General features: G+C 43.4%; 1 protein-coding gene across 1 annotated transcript in view; it reads right to left on the minus strand.

Annotated features, from left to right (window-relative positions):
• The window catches only part of ANKRD55 (ankyrin repeat domain 55), a 1,118,826-nt gene that overhangs the window by 726,228 nt on the left and 373,230 nt on the right, over positions 1-19,368 (minus strand). Inside the window, exon 4 of the mRNA XM_085640726.1 lies at positions 4,151-4,260. Coding sequence (XP_085496852.1) covers positions 4,151-4,260 — 110 coding nt within the window. The remainder of the gene's footprint in view (positions 1-4,150; positions 4,261-19,368) is intronic.

Genomic DNA, 19,368 nt, shown 5'->3' on the forward strand with positions numbered 1-19,368 from the left:
CACACTCAATTGTACTTGCCCACTCACCTCGGGAATATCCAGCAACCAAGCCCGCTGTGAAGAAACAGTAATGAACCCCTTATTTTGCAACTGGGGGAACCAACCCAAACCTTCACAAATGGATCTGCACAGAAGGGGGCAGACAACCACGATGCAGCTTTAGCATTTATTCCACACTTCATCTTCAATGGCCCTCTGGATATATTAAACAGAGGGAATCTGCTGCGATTATTTCAACATATTCCATCTCTGAAAAACCTTACCTCAGCCGAGTTTATTTCGGTTACATTTGACAGTAATGAACCCCTTATTTTGCAACTGGGGGAACCGACCCAAAACTCCACAAATGGACCTGCACAGATGGGGGCAGACAACCATGATGCAGCTTTAGCATTTATTTCGCACTTCATCTTGAATGGCCCTCTAGATATATTAAACAGAGGGAATCTGCTGCGATTATTTCAACATATTCCATCTCTGAAAAACCTTACCTCAGCCAAACTTATTTCCGTTAAGTTTGCCCACACCCCTGGCAAAGGGACATCAGAGTCCATAATCATCAACTGGAGTTCAACTGCAATCAGAGACGCCATCCTGAGGGAAGCCCTCACCTTCGAGGAATGGGGCATTGAGCTTCAAACTATATTTGCGACAAATACCCGCATGTTCTACCTAGGCAGAATACAGCTGTTCCTCGCGGAAGCATCCTGAAGGGTGCATGGGCTGCAACCCATGACTGGCTAATAAGCTCCACAATAGCATCTCTAACCCCTTGGTAGTACACTGCGGAATCAAGGAAAGAAACGCCAGATATCAAACGTCAATTCAGAATCACGAGAGTAGAAACCAGCCCTCAAGGCCCCAGAGTAGTAAATATCACCACTCCTCCTAGAACAATGAACACTGCTCCTTGCTTTGTTTAAGACCCAGGATCGGGAAACAGGCAATAAAACATCAGCTCTCAATCATCTCATGGAATGTGGCAGGCCTGGCTTCAACTCTACGTTCAAAATGTGGAAGCCAATTTCTGCTAAATAGCGACATATTATGCGTGCAGGAAACATGGGCATTAAATCCAACGGTATTATATAGGTTCTACTAAATCTTCCAACCGGCCACACGTACAAGCCTATTTGGGCGGCCTTCAGGCAGTCTCTCGATTTTCATAAAGCAATCAGCCAAAATCTTAATCTCTCCGTGCATTCAAATCCACGGGGGTTTGCAAGTGGAATCCAACAAAGGCTTAAGATTAGGTCAGAAGGCTTCTCCTTTGATCCTAATTAACTGTTACTTTAAAGCCCAAAAAACTCAGAGAGCGAGCGCCATGGACTCCTTGTGTTCAAGCTTAAAAGAAATCCTCAAGTCCAACCCTTACCATGAAGTGGTGGTGGCAGTAGACTTTAACATCAAGTCCATAGGCAAACATCACAAAGTGGAACAAATGAGCAAGGAAGAGCAATTCAATGAGCTAACAGTGTGATGATTAATTCTGATTCCTGTGCAAATACAAGTCTGCACATGGATCTAAATTTAACCCTGGACTCGTAATGAGGGCCTATCTCAGAGAAATATTATATTAACTGATTTCACTTTACTCGCAACAGGTGCGATAAAACAAGCGGTAGACTCTTTGCTGGGCCAGAGCAGCCCATCATAATACGGCCCATGAGCTCCACTTTAATAGTGGCATATATACATTACCTTTAAGCAGTGGAGTAACGAAACTTGAGGAGGCCCCACTGCAAAGTACATGCTTGGGGCCCCCCACGCTCTGGATCCAGTCCGGAGCTCTCAGGCCAGGGACCTGCCAGTGCTGGGGGCGGGATCCGTGGAGGCTGCGGGGGCTTTTGTTACGCCACTGACTTTAAGTCTATCATATACTTATAGCATGATGATTCCATGTAATGTGTAAGCGAATATCCTCTTTATTTTCTAGAGCTACTGTAATTCCAAGTATTAAAATATGCGTTTGGTGCTCCAGCCATATTCATTTAATAACAATTCCTAACCACAATTCTGCTGTGGAAAAAAACAGTCAGACTACAAATTAATTGTTTTGCGTCTCGTGTACTGACTTCGTCATTAGTGTCATGTAATTAATTTTTCACTTAATTTGACAAATCAGCACCATCAACTCACATATCAAACATGTTTCCCACAATCAATAATTCAATTAATAATTCCTTGGCAATGCAAAAAAAATGATAGATAAATATATGATCCTCAACTTGCTAGTAAAATCATCATATCCAGGAAGACTTTAGTCCATTGACTTTGAGCTAATGAGGCGGACTGAAAGAAACATAGCAGCTGTTTCTTCCGGCTTGGAGTCAAGGACTTGTCCATAACCATGGAGATAAAACACAAGCTCCACAGGGCCCTATCAATCTATCTGCACCTCTACTGTTTAAGGAAATTACTGCTAGTCCAACACATTATCAGCATGTGCTTCACCTACACCCTTCTTCTATTCGAGTTAGATGTGTTTGTGTACCATGTGAAGCTAATAGTATGATTGTGATTTATAGCAGTTTTTTCTCACTTTAAGTTTTGAATTGAATGCTTAGGATGTTGTTTAACCTGTATTTATAAATTAAATAAAAATGTCGTACCACTGTAACATGTGATTTATTATTCCTTTGCAAAAAAAAGTATGTATCAAAAATAAAAATGTGCAATCAATGAAATAAATACAATACATAAATAAATAAAAAATATATAAAACCCTTTATATGCATTGTAAAAAACTACAAGCTATATACAAGAACAAACTACAAACCATTTTGAAAAAGGTGCTTCACACTAAAAGGATAACATTTTCTCTTTTAACTCTAACAGAAACAATTTCGGACATGGTGTTTGTTCCACACTAAAGGGGGTTAGACGTACTATTCACACTCCAAAGTAAACCATTTTGGGGAAGGTATTGGACACTAAAGGGGTTACATTTAATTTCGCTCTTCACTCTAAACCATGTTTGGAAAGGTGATGAACACTAAACGGGTTAGATTTACTATTCCCATTCCAATCTACACCATTTTAAGGAGGGTGTTGGACAATAAAGGGGTTACATTTAATATTCCTACTCCAATCTAACCCATTCTAGGGAAGATGTTGGGCACTAAAGGGATTCCATTTGCTATTCACACTCCAATCTAAATCATTTTGGGGAAGGATTTAGACACTAAAGGCCGAATTACAAGTCTGGCAGTCCGAGGACCGCCAGACTTGCGGGGGTGCAGCGGTGGCGGTGCAGCCACACTGGCGGTCAGACTGACCGATTACGAGTTGGGTGGTCGGACCGCCCTGGAACCGCCGTTCCCTGGAGGTGACGCGGCGGTCAGAGGCCACAATATGCTTGGCATGACAGCCGTGGTCCCACCAAGCATATTACGAGTTTCCACTCTGCCGGTGGTGTCATGGAGGTTCCTCTTCCATGTACAACGTGGCCGAGAGGAAACAAAGGGGGCCCTACAGGGCCTCCTGTGCGTGATTTACAAAAGAGGTCTTGGATATGAAACCGTACTTATTTTTGTCTCGGGAAATTATTAACATTTGGTGCGATGATCAAGAGAAACAAGACCCCATAGTTTCTCAATGTGTGAAAGTAAATTTCACATCAAAAATGTTTACAAAATTGGTCTGATCCGCACACATTAATGACAAGAAAATCAATTCCACCAAATGAGATTATTCACACATTTCTTTATTCTTTGTGCTTTTTTCTTCACAAGTAGCCAACACGTTTCGTCCTATTATAGGACTTCTTCAGGGCTCATCAATAATCTGTTGTGCTATATTAATGTTCTCACTTCTCTGGTTGAGTAGATTTTAAGGTGCTCTTTCTGTGCGTCTTTTATATTAGAGCCTGGACAGGACTGGTATTATATGGTATGTTCCTTTAGGCGGTGTATTGGTCAATGTCGAGCTTAGTAACTTTCAAAGCATATTCAGGGCATATAACCACCATTACATACCCTGCAAAACGATTCTGGATTGAAATAACAGCATTATACCATAACAAGAGGTCTTTATTCTGATGATCAAAACGGCTATGTAAAAATGGATGATGTCGGATTGTAACATATGTGCTATATGCTTAAAAAGTTAACTCTTTCAAAATCAACAAAAATAAACAGAGAAAACATACCTCACATCAGACTCTGCAGTTGCAGCATGCAGTGGCAATCTCCCATTCTTATCGGGGATATTCTGCTTGGCACCATTTCTCAGCAGACTAACACAGCCTTCGAGCCACCCCTAAAAATGAGATAAAAATAGGAACTAGAAACTTGATTTCCCCAGCAAATATCTTTCCTGTTTATTCAGCCATTCTTGTTTTGTTCTTCTGTTACTACTAAAGTCCATAGTTAGATGTTTGTGATCTCTTCACATGCAGCTACTTCATTAGAAGCAAGACTATGTCAGTGTTTAGCCTTAGTTCACAATCGAAAACTAAAACAAATTCTCAATAGAGGAGGGACTTCACATCAGTGCGAAGTTAAAACTGTATTGCAATGGCTGCAATACAAAGACACAAATTGTAGTGTTCCAATGTGCTAATGTGCTCTTGAGGGAAAGCTCTTGCCTGTGAATCCTCTCTAGGGCACTACATTCTAAAAAACAATGGGGCTGATTAGGATAGCAGTGAATTCACCGCCATCGTGCCGCCATTCTCCGCCCGCCAGATAAGGATGGCGGGCGGATTACTGGCAGACGGGAATTCCATCCGCCATGGGTCCGCCACAGGCAATCGTTACGATTGCCTGTTGGACTCACCCTGCATCCACAAAATGGTGGCGGTGCCTAGCAGGAACCGTCCGCCAGATTAGGATGCTGCATCCCACTATCCTGTATATGGAGGTTCAATTGCCATTCACAGGCTGGCGGGGATGTACTTTGGGGGACGGTAGCGGGCCCCCCTTCAGCAAGGACACTCAAGTTTTGTACTTGGGGGGCGCCAAAGGTGCCCCCCCCAACATTTCCCTGCACCATGTGGCAGGAGCCGCGTGGTGCACACCACGTAGTGCAGGGAAATGCAAAACTTGCATTTTTACCATTGCGGCGGGTGCTGCAACCAGCAGCACCCACCGCAATGGTAAAAATACACAATGTGACAGCCACAGTGGCGGTCACATTGTGATTGCACTCGCGCGACTACCGCCATACTGGCAGCCGGTCCCAATGCCCGTGACAATCGCGGACGGACTTAAGTCCGTCCGCCATCGTAATCAGGCCGTGTTAGGGTTTCTCTAGGAGTGGCAGTTACTCTTGATTCAGTTGGTGGCTGAGGTGACTAAAACACCTCGTCTTACCTCACCATCAACTGACCGAATAGTTATATGAAACCCACAGCTAGTCAAGGAATATTATTGAGGCTGTTCATGGATCACACATGATTGACAAAGTTCATTTAGCCTCTCATTCGTATCCCAGTATATTCTACACAGGAAGATATCTTTTTATTCTTAAATCACTTAATATTAATAGCAAACTAGGCTATGCTAAGGTCAGCAAGCCACAAAACAAAAAATCTTGGAAGGACGGAACAAACGATAATAGTCTTGAATTGCTGGTATTGCAGCAAATAATTAATCTTTCCTCACAGCATTTTTATCTAAGAATACCACTTCAAATGACAATGCGAGCCGTCTCTACAGAGTAACATGTAATGTGTAATCATTGGAAAAAGGGAAAGAATGCGGCAGAGGTAGTAAGGCAAGGATGGCTCCAAGAGGGTTCTGCATCAACAGGAACTAACAAGAGGGGTAAAAAAAATTATAAGGCAACATCAGTCCACAAAACAAAATTCTCCACCCTCCCTGTATAGCCACATAGGCCTACGCAAAGGTTCAAGTGGTGTTAACAGCCTAATTGGGTATTGACCAACACTCTTGCCATCACATCATGTCACTATCCCTTTGCCTTGTTTATGTGATCCAGTACAGCCGGGACTGTCTCCAATCGCATGAAAATTTACAATTTGGAATCGTGCTTTCTCTTCAAAAGTGCTAAAAACCACAAAGAGGATGGGACACTAATGTCTAGGAGTTCATTTTTGTCAACTAGCACTCTTTCTTTCTGACTTGAGTTGCTGTGGTGGACTGGAAAAGCTAATTTCCCCATCTTTCACTCTTAGGTTATGTTTCAAGATTCCACTTTTTTCAATAAGGAGTCTTTGAGGACCATGATGATTATACTATCATCACTATCATCTGTGGTTCACAGGAGACCTTGTAGGGGACTTGTACCATTAACATATTATCTTAAAAATCTTATTGTTTCACCTAGCTCAACTTTTTCCAGGCCTATTCAGCTCCCCATCTGCTGCACTTTCATACCTAGTATGCCCATAAAAGGCTTCACTCCTGTCACCTTAGTCTCCATATATTCCAAGTGAGATTCACTTATTGCTGATATCTTTTCCAAGTAGTCAAGCTTTTTTTAAATCATTTCTAGTGCTGCCATAATTTCTCGTTGACACTCTGCCAAGTTCCCAGCTGCTGCGCCACAATCATTATGAGCACTCACTTCTTTTTGACGATGAACAATGTTTCTCTTTTCTCTTCTTTGGTGCTTTTCTGCCATCATGTAATGCATAAGTCACCTTGCCGCAGTGAATCTGCAGCTAGACTCAGTATGGTCTGCTAGCTAACCCTGTACACTTCAGAGAGAGTTTACCTGCTTACTCCAGCATCCAGGCCCCATGGCTAAGCCTCGTTCAGCTGACATATACTGAAAAGTCTGTGAGATGCCTCCAACCACTTCAGTAGTGTGATGGTGTGTGCTTAGGCAAACAGACACCTCTCACAATCAGGCCAGTGATACGTTAGCCTCCTCTCTCTCTGCTGGACACCAGCTTGTTCCATCCCTGTCCCATGGGAGGGAGAGGTGGTGAGGTGTTGCCTTTACCTCCATATCACCAGTGACGCTGTGCTCTTTAGTTATTCAGACGTCATAATCTGCTGTCCTATCCCTTCTTCTCTCCTCTGAAAGCATTCCATGTTGAACAGAGCAAATAAATCAGGCCCGGGCAGTTAAAACGCTGGAAAAACCCAAGGAGCCCGGTGTCAGAGACTGTAATAAGTATTAGAAAGGTGGATGTCAGCAGCCAAGCCCCTTGCCTCCCAAAAGATGAGTATGTTTATGCTTGAATGATAGGCAAGTCCAAAGTAATTGGCCCAGCGGAAGATTAGAACAGTTTTTGGAAGCAAAAAGCAGAACCTTTACAGGTTTTGAACCAAACGGATGCCATTCACCTATATTTTCTTGCACTTACCTGAGCTGTGTTGATGGGATATGCCTTTCTGTCAACTTTTCCTTATACAAATTGGTGCTTTGTCATTTTAAAAAAACACGGTGCCTCATCACAATGACTAGGCAACACTTGCAATCATGAATTGGAAAAAATGTAACCTGTGCAGTATAGTTATAAAGGGCGGAAATCTACCAGGACTCAAAACTAAGGTCCTCCCTCATTACGATGTCGGTCGGAAAGCGTCCGACCACTGGTCAGAGGCTCTCCACCCAACAATGTAGGTTTAAAGTGGGTAGGTTTAAAGTCCAACCGCTGCATTAGGATGACGGCGGTCAGAGTTTAAACTGGCGGGGGAATCTGACGTGGTTGCGACGGGCTCAAGGAGCCCTTCGGTTAGTTGGAAAGGCACGATAATCTTTTAAGGACGGCGTTACCGCCATCAGGATTATGATGTCGGTTTTCGACAGCGTATCCATGTAGGCCTTTCTGACATGGATTGGCTGTCAGAAACTGACTTTGGGGGCCCCTAGTAGGGCCTCTTTCCCCTGGCCCTCAGCATTTGGGCCTGGACTATGGTGGCAGGCACACGGTGCAGGGATGTTTACCAACTTAAATTTTTCAATGGGAGCTTGTGCTGCGGGCGTTCTCAGTCCACCACTCAAGCTCCTATTAAAAAATTGAAGTTTCTCACCACACTATGTGCGGTCGCATACTAATTGGAAATGTGGAACTGCTGACCTATGGTCCCGCAACGGTCATCGTAAGGAGGGCCTAAGTGTGACCTATTATTCCGGAGCATTGGAAAGTTTTTTAGCAGCTTTTACAGAAGAGAATTACATACTGAACTGCAGTAAACCAGTTTTGTTGCAATGAAAATCCGTGTAACAGTAAGTAAATCTTCATCAGGTAAAAATATTTTCATTCATTTAAAATATTTTGTGCGAACATCATTCCTGTTTGCTCTAGCACTGTTCTCCTTTGACTGTGCTACAATGCAGGCATGGAAGAGTGTCCATCCATGTGTGGTAGCGGTGTGTGATGTACAGATGTCAGTAACTCACTTTGGAATGAGGAGTTTTGATGAGGGAAGCCCCCATCCTCTTCTGCCATTAGAAGATGGCTTCTCACCAGGTCTTTTTGGGTGCTGAGAGCTTCCCTGTTTGAGTAAAGGAGGCCAGCTCTTGAAGCTTCCCTCCTTTGATGAAATGGTGGGCCAGATACTCTAGCTGCCGGATTAATCGGGCCTGGGCATCGAGACCTGCCTGTCAAATCAGCAGTGACACCAAAGAAGAGGAGAGAGAGTTCTGCTAAAATGGGTTCTACAGCATCCAGGAAGAGAACTGGATGAAGACTGTTTGTGAGTGGAGCAGTGGGTCTGTCTTAGAGAGGAACTTCTATGTCTTGGTTACTCCCAATACCCCTAAAAATAAACAAAACGTTTCCAAAGTTAATCAAGACTTTTTCTCCAATAGGCCCAATGTATCTCAAGATCTCCTCAACGAAGAGCATGAGTTAGTTGACTCAAGTGACACTGGTTATTCTCACTGAGCGACCCTTCTAAGCTCCATGATTTAAAACCTTCTTTGGACTACATAGAGGATATGATAGTCTCTGTGGAATAAGAACTGAAATAAATGAAAGCCTGCATAATCAGAAGTAAGAAAACAAGTTACTTACCTGTAACTACAGTTATCCAGTATTGGTATCTTTCATAGATTCACATGCCTGAATCATTCCCCGTCGCCGAGACGGGAGTCCCCGGTAAATAAAGAAGTAGTGCCAAAATGTTAGTAGTAGTAGTAGGCCCAAAGAAAAAGGCCTAAAGCCTATAGCTTAGCAGCCTATCTACCTCATTATGCAAAAGGACCAAGAATTTTGGTAACAACCAATCAGACACCAGCACCCTTCTAGAACCCTCTCAGCAGAGCCAGTTCTCCTCAGATTTTCCTAGCACAAGTGGGAAGTAAACGTCCCAAAATATAGAGAACTGACTCTACGGGGAGGAGGGTGGGTGCATGTGAATCTATGAAAGATACCAATACTGGATAACTGTAGTTACAGGTAAGTAACTTGTTTTCTTATCCAGTATTGGGGTATCTTTCATAGATTAACATGCCTGAATCAGAATAGCGAGCAGTATACCAAGTATACAGTCGTTTGCGGATGGTGGGAGACTAGTGCTGATACTCCCCAATTGCATCCACAACTCGTTGACAAGAGGTATAAGAAAAACATCTTAAAATTCGAAACATGTAAGCTACAAAGAGAAAACAACATGTAAAGCAATAACCTTGAAAAATGCAACAATTCATCATTGTAAAACATTGCATTGTCATACTAAAAGATATCAACATATTACATGTGAAAAGTATGAAAAAAGGTACCTGAAATTATCTCAAAGGAAAAGATGTCGCAGGACAGCTTGTCCGACTGCTGCATCGTCTTGATGCGTAGATTGGAGGCAGTAATGTCTCGTAAAAGTGTGGACATTTTTCCATGTCGCAGCACGGCAGATATTCTCCAGTCACTCCAGCAAACAATGCTGTAGACGCTGCTACTGTTCTCGTGGAATGGGCCTTGGGTTTCCGTACCAACGGCCTGTGAGCTTTGTCATGACAGAAAAGGATTTTTGAGGCTATCCATCTGGCAATGGTGGATTTTGTCACTGCCTTTCCCAGGGTAGTTTGACCATACGCCACGAACAATTGGTCGGACTTTCTAAGGTTCTTTGTTTTTTGAAGATAGAATTTAAGACATCTCTTGATATCGAGAGAGTGAAAGGCTCGCTCCACTGGAGTAGATGGACTAGGAAAGAAAGTTTTTAACTTCACCGGTTCATTAAGATGAAACTGTGACGGCACCTTAGGGATAAAAGTCGGATTAGTTCGGAGGTGCACGTAGTCTTGAGTGAAGTGTAGAAAAGGTTCCTTTACAGTGAACGCCTGAATTTCACTCACTCGTCTAGCTGATGTTAAGGCCAGAAGTAAGGCAACTTTCCAGGTAAGGAATTTGAGATCCGCCTTGTGGATAGGTTCGAATGGATACTTCATTAATTGCATTAAGACTGTGTTGAGTTCCCACTCCGGTGGCGGAAGTCTGATCGGAGGAAACTCCCGGAAAAGCCCTTTCATAAACTGCTTAATTAAAGAGGATGAGCACCTTTTCTTTATCTGGAAAGTGCAGCTAAATGGACTTTGACTGAAGGGAAAGAAAGCCCAGATCTTTCTAGATGTAACAAATAAGGGAGGATCTGTTCTGCAGGAGCTTCCACCGGGTGAACTTGGTTTGTTTCACACCAACAGCAAAACCCTTTCCATTTTAGACGGTAAGTTTTTATCGTGCTGTGAGCTCTTGATTTCGTTAATATATCCCTAAAGTCTTGAGGGACATCCAGGTCCTTAAATTCTAAGAAGTCAGGAGCCATGCGTGTAAATGTAGGGACTGAGGGTCTGGGTGGAGAACCTGATCTCTGTTCCTTGCCAGCATTGTGGACGTCGGGAGAAGACGGATCGGCTGGTCCTGGGATAATAATTGAAGCTCCTGAAACCAGTACTGGCGTGGCCATCTGGGTGCAATCAAGATGAGTCGACAGCCCTCCAACTTCATCTTGCGTATGACTCTCGGTATTAGAGGTATCGGGGGAAAAGCGTAAGCACAAATCCCTGACTATCGCATGGACAGGGCATTCCCCCTTGACCCCTGTTTAGGGTATCTGCTGGCATAAAAGCGGCATTTCTTGTTTTCTTTTGTGGTGAACAAATCCAGTGTTGGTGTGCCCCAAGCTCTGAATACTCTGAGCACTTGAGCTTGCTCTAGCTCCCATTCGTGGCAATCCGATTGGGATCTGCTGAGCGTGTCCGCTAACGTATTGCAGAGACCCCTGACATGTTCTGCTCTGATGGTTATGTTGTGGAGTGTGACCCATTCCCACAACTCCTGAGCCTCTGTGGATAGAGTTGCTGATCTTGTCCCTCCTTGCTTGTTCACGTAAAACATGCTGGTGGTGTTGTCGGTCCAAACCAGAACTGAAGAACCTGCAATCCTTGGAAAGAAAGCTTGCAGAGACAGGAAAATTGCTCGCAATTCTAGGCTGTTGATGTGCTTGTTCTTGTACTCTGGAGACCATTTCCCCTGTATCTGTAAGTCTTGGAGATGACCTCCCCATCCTTCCATGGAAGCATCCGTAGTGAGGACAAAGTCTGGAACCTTCTGTATGAAAGTGAGCCCTTTTGCTAAGTTGGGTATGTGGGACCACCAACCTAGAGCGCTCTTCATGCCTGGAGTATCTCTGAGGATGTCGTCGAAGGAACCCAGAGCCTGCTGCCACTGAAGGTGTAACTCCTCCTGCAAGGGTCGCATCCGAAGCCGTGCCAGAGGGACGAGGTGTATTGCAGAGGAGCACATCCCTAGGAGCAACGCGAACATCCGGACAGAAACTGACCTTCTTTTGGAAATCAGGATTGCTAATTTTTGAAGACGAACCTGCCGTTCGTGAGATAAGAATGCCTTGCAGCGGACGGTATCTAGCAGAGCTCCCAGAAAATGAAGGACCTGCCTTGGGTGGAACTGAGATTTGCTCCTGTTCACAGTAAGCCCCAGAGAGTGGAACAGACGAAGAGATGTTGGCACGGCAGTCTTGACTGAGTTTTCCGAAGGACGGGATCGTAACGCTGCTGCCACGGGAGCTAGGCACTTCGTAAATATCCTTGGGGCAGATTTTAGCCCAAACGGGAGCACTTTGAACTGATAATGGGCGCCAGCCACTGTGAAGCGAAGATACTTGCGATGCTTCGGATGTATTGGGATGTGAAAGTAAGCGTCCTCCATATCCAAAGAAGCTAGAAAATCTCCCTCGTTGAGACAACCTAGAATTTCTGCCAGTGACCATGTGAAATCCCTGCTTCTTGAGGAATCTGTTCAGATTGCGAAGGTCTAAGATTGGACGCCACTCCCCTGATTTCTCCTTGATGAGAAAAAAGCGGGAATAGAAACCCGTCCCCTTTTGAAGTGCAGGAACCTTCTCGATTGCATTCTTGAGGAGCATCGTTAAAGCTTCTTTGAATAGTAAGTAAAGACGAGGGAGAGGGGGTCCCTTGGGTGGTGTGTTGGGTGGCTTAGTGACAAACTCTAAGGTATTACCGTTGCGATCCAGGTCCAGAACCCACTGGTCCGACGTAATTTCTTGCCACTTGTTCACAAAAGTTGAAATTTTCGCACCCACAGGGAGGGGAAAAGGAGTGGAAGGCACGCTGCAGAAATCATTGCTTCCTTGTGGTGTCTCTTCCTTGATTCTGCGACCTTTTTCGTCCGCCTTGACGAGAGAAACCAGACGTGTTGGTTTGTCTGTACGAAGAGTGATAGGATTGTCAATACTGAGGCTGGTACCTATTCTGTTGGGTGTGATACCCTCCTCTGGACGAAAAACCACGGCCTCTTGCTCCTCTAAAGGTACCGCGTTTGTACTGCAAGGAGCCCAAGGATCTTGCGGTATCGGTATCGGTCTTTATTGCTTGGAGTGCGTCATCTATATGTTTTCCAAACAATGATTCGCCATCACAGGCCATATCCAATATTTTCGTTTCGACTTCTGGTCTGAAGGTGGTGGCCTTAAGCCAACCCTGGCGTCTGAGAACAGCTGCCCCAGCCAACTGTCGAAAATTAGTATTTACAATATCCAGAGCGCAGTCGATAGTCTCGGATGCTGCACGCTCACCCTCCAACAAAACCTTTCGAGCATCTTGTCTGTTGTCCTCTGGAATGAGCTCAATAAAGCTTGCCATTTCTGACCACATCTGGCGGTCATAACGCCCTATTATCGCTAACGAGTTGGCTGCCCTGATGGACGCAGCTGCCATCGTGGAAAATTTCTTGCCAATTTAATCCAGGCGTCACCTCTCCCTATCCGGCGGTGTAGAAATAGGTGCTGCCGGAATCTTAGATTTTTGTTGGGCTGCCTGTAAGATAACCGAATCTGGCCGAGGATGGCCAATGAGGCAGGAAGGACTATTGGCCGGAGCACGGTATTTTTTATCCGTGGAAGCACCGCTGGCACTGATGCAGGGTTTTTCATAATTTTGACTCCTTCCTTCCAAATGTAGTCAATGATTGGGATAGCTCTTGTGATCTTCCTTGACTCCTCCTTAAAATCATGAAGAAGACAGTCGGACTCTTCAATGGTAACCGGCAACTGGAACCTAGTTGCAGCCCGCTGCATAAGGTTATGAAATCCCCCTATATCCTCTGGGGGCGAATCAGATGGTAGAGGGGTAGGTGGCGAAAGCATAGGGATTATATATGAATCCCAAGGATCTGCTGGATCTGGTAGTTCACCCTCTTCGAATTCTTTGTCAGAGGTTGAATCTTGAGCCTGACGCGGGTCCTGTGGAGGATCAGGCAGTTGAGGTGCTGGGACTGGATCCTCAGTCAAGGGCAATGGGTCCGGTTGTGGCGCAGTTAACGGAACCTGTGGAATGACTGGCTGTGGTGGAAAACACTGTTTATAATCTGCAAGCATAGCTTGCAGGTCTTGAATCAGAGTCGGAGGCAGATGTGACATCTCACTTTGACGAGGTTGTTTGTAGTAAGGTCTATGATGCGGGACGACAATGTTTTCCTGATAGTAATGCTCCTGATAATTGTCCTCCTCCTCATCATCCTCGTCATCTTGACACTTGATGTGCAGTTCAGAAGGATGGCGAGCAACTCCAAAGGGCCCCTCGTCCTCGTCATCCTCATAGTCATCATCCTCACCCTGCACATATGTTTCTAGGAGATGTGAGGGAGTAAGCGGCGAAATATCGCTACAATCATGCCTTTGAAAAGTCTTCAGTTGAAAACTCCTGGTGGAAATAGGAGTGGAATGAGCGAGCGCCATTGTAAATGTCGAAGACTGAACAGGTAAATCTCCTGGCATCGTAGTAGATGTGGATACTTTTGATGTTAATAGGCTTTTAGTGTCCATCGTCGCCGTGGCCGACGTCGACGGAGCTATCGTCGATGGGATCATCGTCGACGGGGTCTTCTTCGACGGGCTCGACGTCGACGGAGTCTTCGTTGACAGGCTCGACGTCGACGGGGTCTTCGTCGACGGGCTCGACGTCGACAGGCTTTTTGCTTGCGGAATCGTTGTCGACGGGACCTTCGACGACGAGATCTTCGTCGACACTTCCCGCTTCGACGACGAAAGCTTCGTCGACGTCGACGTCGTCGATATGTTCGATGCTGGCTTCGTCGACGAGGACTTCGTCGATGATACCTCGACGACGGGCTTTTTTGACAGGATAATAATCCTCGTCGACAGAATAGGAGAGGTAATGGCCGTCGTCGAGATGGTTTCCGTCAATGAAGGAGCAGAAGAGGTGACAGAAATTGCAGACGGAGAGAAAGCCAGAGATTTTGAAAGGCTTTTACTCACAGTTTGCGTCTTAGAGTCCTTAACAGCAGAATCCTGAGGAGAGTGCGCTGATTCAGAAATAGAATAGGAAGATTTAGGCGTTTCTTCCCTTCACTGGAAGAGCTGTCATATGATCTAGCTCTCTTGATAGAAGTAGAGGCTCTGTCATCCTCCTCAGCCAAAGAGGATTTCAGCCACAACAGCACTCTCGCCTCCCTATCCCTAAGAGTCTTGGTAGGGAAGGTGCGGCAAATCTTGCAATCATTTGCCTCATGTTTGGGGTAGAGGCAGTAGATGCAGTCCAAATGTTGATCATCAACATGGACTCTCTTCCTGGTGCAGGTTCTGCAGGACTTAAACAAGGCCTTCTTATCAGACATGCTGAAGAAAGTTGAAAAACTGAGTGGCACTCAGGGAGACTCCCTTCCACACGACGTGCGGTGAAAATCTAAGGAGAACTGGCTCTGCTGAGAGGGTACTAGAAGGGTGCTGGTGTCTGATTGGTTGTTACCAAAATTCTTGGTCCCTGGGAAAGGCAGTGACAAAATCCACCATTGCCAGATGGATAGCCTCAACAATCCTTTTCTGTCATGACAAAGTTCACAGGCCGTTGGTACGGAAACCCAAGGCCCATTCCACGAGAACAGTAGCAGTGTCTACAGCATTGTTTGCTGGAGTGACTCTGGAGAATATCTGCCGTGCTGCGACATGGAAAAATGTCCACACTTTTACGAGACATTACTGCCTCCAATTTATGCATCAAGACGATGCAGCAGTCGGACAAGCTGTCCTGCGACATCTTTTCCTTTGAGATAATTTCAGGTACCTTTTTTCATACTTTTCACATGTAATATGTTGATATCATTTAGTATGACAATGCAATGTTTTACAATGATGAATTGTTGCATTTTTCAAGGTTATTGCTTTACATGTTGTTTTCTCTTTGTAGCTTACATGTTTCGAATTTTAAGATGTTTTTCTTATACCTCTTGTCAACGATGCAATTGGGGAGTATCAGCACTAGTCTCCCACCATCCGCAAACGACGGTATACTTGGTATACTGCTCGCTATTCTGATTCAGGCATGTGATCTATGAAAGATACCCCAATACTGGATAAGAAAACAAGCTACTTACCTGTAACTACAGTTATCCAGTATTGGTATCTTTCATAGATTCACATGCACCCACCCTCCTCCCCGTAGAGTCAGTTCTCTATATTTTGGGACGTTTACTTCCCACTTGTGCTAGGAAAATCTGAGGAGAACTGGCTCTGCTGAGAGGGTTCTAGAAGGGTCCTTATGTCTGATTGGTTGTTACCAAAATTCTTGGTCCTCTTGCATAATGAGGTAGATAGGCTGCTAAGATATAGGTTTTAGGCCTTTTTCTATGGGCCTACTACTACTACTAACATTTTGGCACTACTTCTTTATTTACCGGGGACTCCCGCCTCGGCGACGGTGAATGATTCAGGCATGTGAATCTATGAAAGATACCCCAATACTGGATAAACAAGAAATAACCAAACTGGACCTCATATGCTGACTGACACCGGGCTACATAAATCCAGGGAAGAGACCATGAAACATCAGTAAATGGAAGGCTACATTCTCTCTATGATTACATGCTTAGACTAAAAGTGGATATACTTCCAAACTCAGCGAAATCAGACTGGGTATTATACTTGGGCCTCATTTTCTGCTAAGGCAGGGGAGGTGTTTGCTGTGAAGTGGGAGTATCTGAAAACCAAAAATGTGGCAGGACATCAGTGACAAAATATAGATATTGAAAGCCACGTGACTACCAACCAGAGTTCTCGTGAGTGCACGCCCTGAATGGGTACACTGATTGCACTGATTATGAATAACGGGAAATAGTGACCAGAGCAGCAGATACGAAAAATAACTAGTTGTTTCAGGGTAACAGAGTGCCTACTGTTCCAGATCTCAGCTGCTCCACACAAATGAGAAAGCAAGATCTGCAGGTATTAAAAAAAAAGAGTGATTTTCAAGTGACATTGCAGGTGCTCTCTGATTTCCAGCTGAATTACTCATCAGACAGGGAGACAAGGTGCACGTTTTCTCCCAACAGGAGGCACACAAGACTTTTTTGGTCAATAAAAGGAACAGACTGCCAGAGCAGAAGGGGTGTCCCCTCTTCAGGCTCTTTGGTTAGGTATGACCCAATGTGATCCTTTGCTAAGCCTAATTCTGCCTAAATCGGGTTATTGGAAGCAGTACTATGAGTTGCACGTTTCATGTTGTTAGACTTTTAAGATCAATGAGATGTACTGTTGTGTCGGTGTTAAATACTGTGTTGCTGTTTCCCTCTCTCTCTTGTAGCCCAACTTTGGGCTACATATTTTGGCCCTGAAGTTCACTAACGTTATATGGAGATGTGTAGGCATAAAATTGTAATCATAGAGTGTTAGAGGCCTCCATTGATAAACAATCTTATCAACTAGGTCTTTTGAGTAGGGCCTTGGTTTTCATCAGCTACATCGCCAGAACATGAAATCTGTTAGACAGTAACAGTGATCTCAAGTTAAAAATATAGAACTTTGATGATAACATAACATTTTACCTTTCCACTGGAGTAAATGCATATTTATTTGTAGACTTGCGCTAGAACACATTTTATTGGACCATATTTGGTTCACTGACACAATATCATGGTAAACAAAAATATTGTGTCAAAAATATCGTTTACCAATATATTGTGTTCCTATAATTATAATGGTAAGCACAGAAATATCGGGGAAAAAATAGTGTTGACACTAACATCGTCCACAAATAGACAAAAATATTTTTTTTCTGTATAGAGTTGAAAGTAGCAAATGTTAAATAATGTATTACATAAATGTAATATAATGTGAATTAAATATATTCAACTCATATTTTAAAATATATATAAAAATATACTTATATAAATACACAAACACATATTAAAAATTAAAAAAATCTAAAAACACATTTACAAAAAACCTATAAACTTTAAAACAAATGTAAAAAATAAAAACAGATAATATAAATTATAAAAAATGAGTAATTAATGCTATAACAATCCATACAAACAAAATTATGAAAACTATTGGAGTTTAAGAATATTAAATATACAATTCCCACTCTAGTTTATGCAATACTAGGGAAAGTGTTGGACTTTGTAGGGGGTGAGATTTACTATTCCTACTTCAGTCACCACAATAATAGAGAAAATGTTGGACTTCGGAGGAGTTAGATTTACTTTTCCTACTCCAACACTAGGGAATGCACTGGACTCCGGAGGGGTAAAATGTACTATCGCCACTCCAGTCAGCCCAACAGTAGGTAAAGTGTTGGACTTTGGAGGGTTAAAATTTACTATTCTCACTCCAGTCTCTGCAACAGTAGAGAAATGCAAAAATACCAAAGAATCTTAAGGGAGCATCACAAAAGTATGAGAAAATAGTTTTCTTCCCCTACATGCAGACATGTCCATGTCCATGTGTCATAATGTCAGAACTCTTCACACAATTACCCGGTAACAAGTTGACATCACACAGTGAACAGTGAGTGTGTTGGAAAATCCTAAATACAGTAGTGTGTTAGTAGAGGCTCTAACCAATTGCAGTCCATGTAGAGTTTTGCATCCTCACAGAATACTCGAGATGAGCAAAAATCCCTTGTTTTTGTATTTTAAAGGTGGCAGAGGATATTTCTTAGAAAACAATGGTCAATAAGATAGATAGATAGGCCCCACCCCATTTATATTTTCCTTACCCTTAAGTTGACATAACTGGGCTGTTTAGGCAGTGAGAGCTGAAAGCCACATTCCAAGCCCCGCCCTCTCTCACATGGCTTTTCAGGGTGACAAGTAAGTACATTCATTGTTAATACCATTCATTTGGGGATTCCCTGCTTTATTCTCAACATCAAACACTCCATATAATTTTGACATGATTCAGCTTTCTTGATTAAGTACAGGTAAACCGGATACCAGTATTATTCCTTGCTGGGGTACCCGTAAGCCACCTCCATAAATGTACAGTGCCTGAAACAATAGCTTTGTTTTGTGGTGTTACTGCTTTATTGTTAGCATATAAGCAATAGAAAATGGTATATAATGGGGATTGATTACATCCAAACAATTCACCACAGTAAGGCACTTAATTCTCATAAATTCTGATTTAATCAAGTATGTTATTACAATCAATGAACTTATATGACCATCACTCTTTACATCTAAAGTACTCCACATTCCCTAAATACACTTATATGTACATTTTTACACAACATATACCACAAAACACATATGTGTTGAATACTTTAAACAACAATAAAAATGTCTTGTATTCACTTGTCTCTTCTGAACAGTTTCCACTAGAGGTGCCTAAATCATGAGTTCATAACACAGTCCCCCTCAGAGGTAGTCAATCAGACCACTTCCGTGATATTTCCTCTTTGTCGTCCCAATACTGCAGTGCCGCTAAATGTATTTATTAGTGACTCCACCACAGGAACAAGTTGACGCATTTCGACTTTGACAATTTATGGCCTCCTCAGAAGAGAAGCGAAAGATAAGAAGACATCTCCTATAGAAGAACATACAAATAAATATGTGTTGATCGTTAACTGCACAATCTCATACCTGTATGCGCTCACAAAATACGTGCCGTTAGGGCTAATTCGATCACAAATATCCAAAGTAATTAAAATAATCAATAGAAAATCCACTGTGCA

This window comes from Triturus cristatus, chromosome 2_1 (assembly GCF_964204655.1).
Source record: "Triturus cristatus chromosome 2_1, aTriCri1.1, whole genome shotgun sequence".
NCBI classification, from domain to species: domain Eukaryota; kingdom Metazoa; phylum Chordata; class Amphibia; order Caudata; family Salamandridae; genus Triturus; species Triturus cristatus.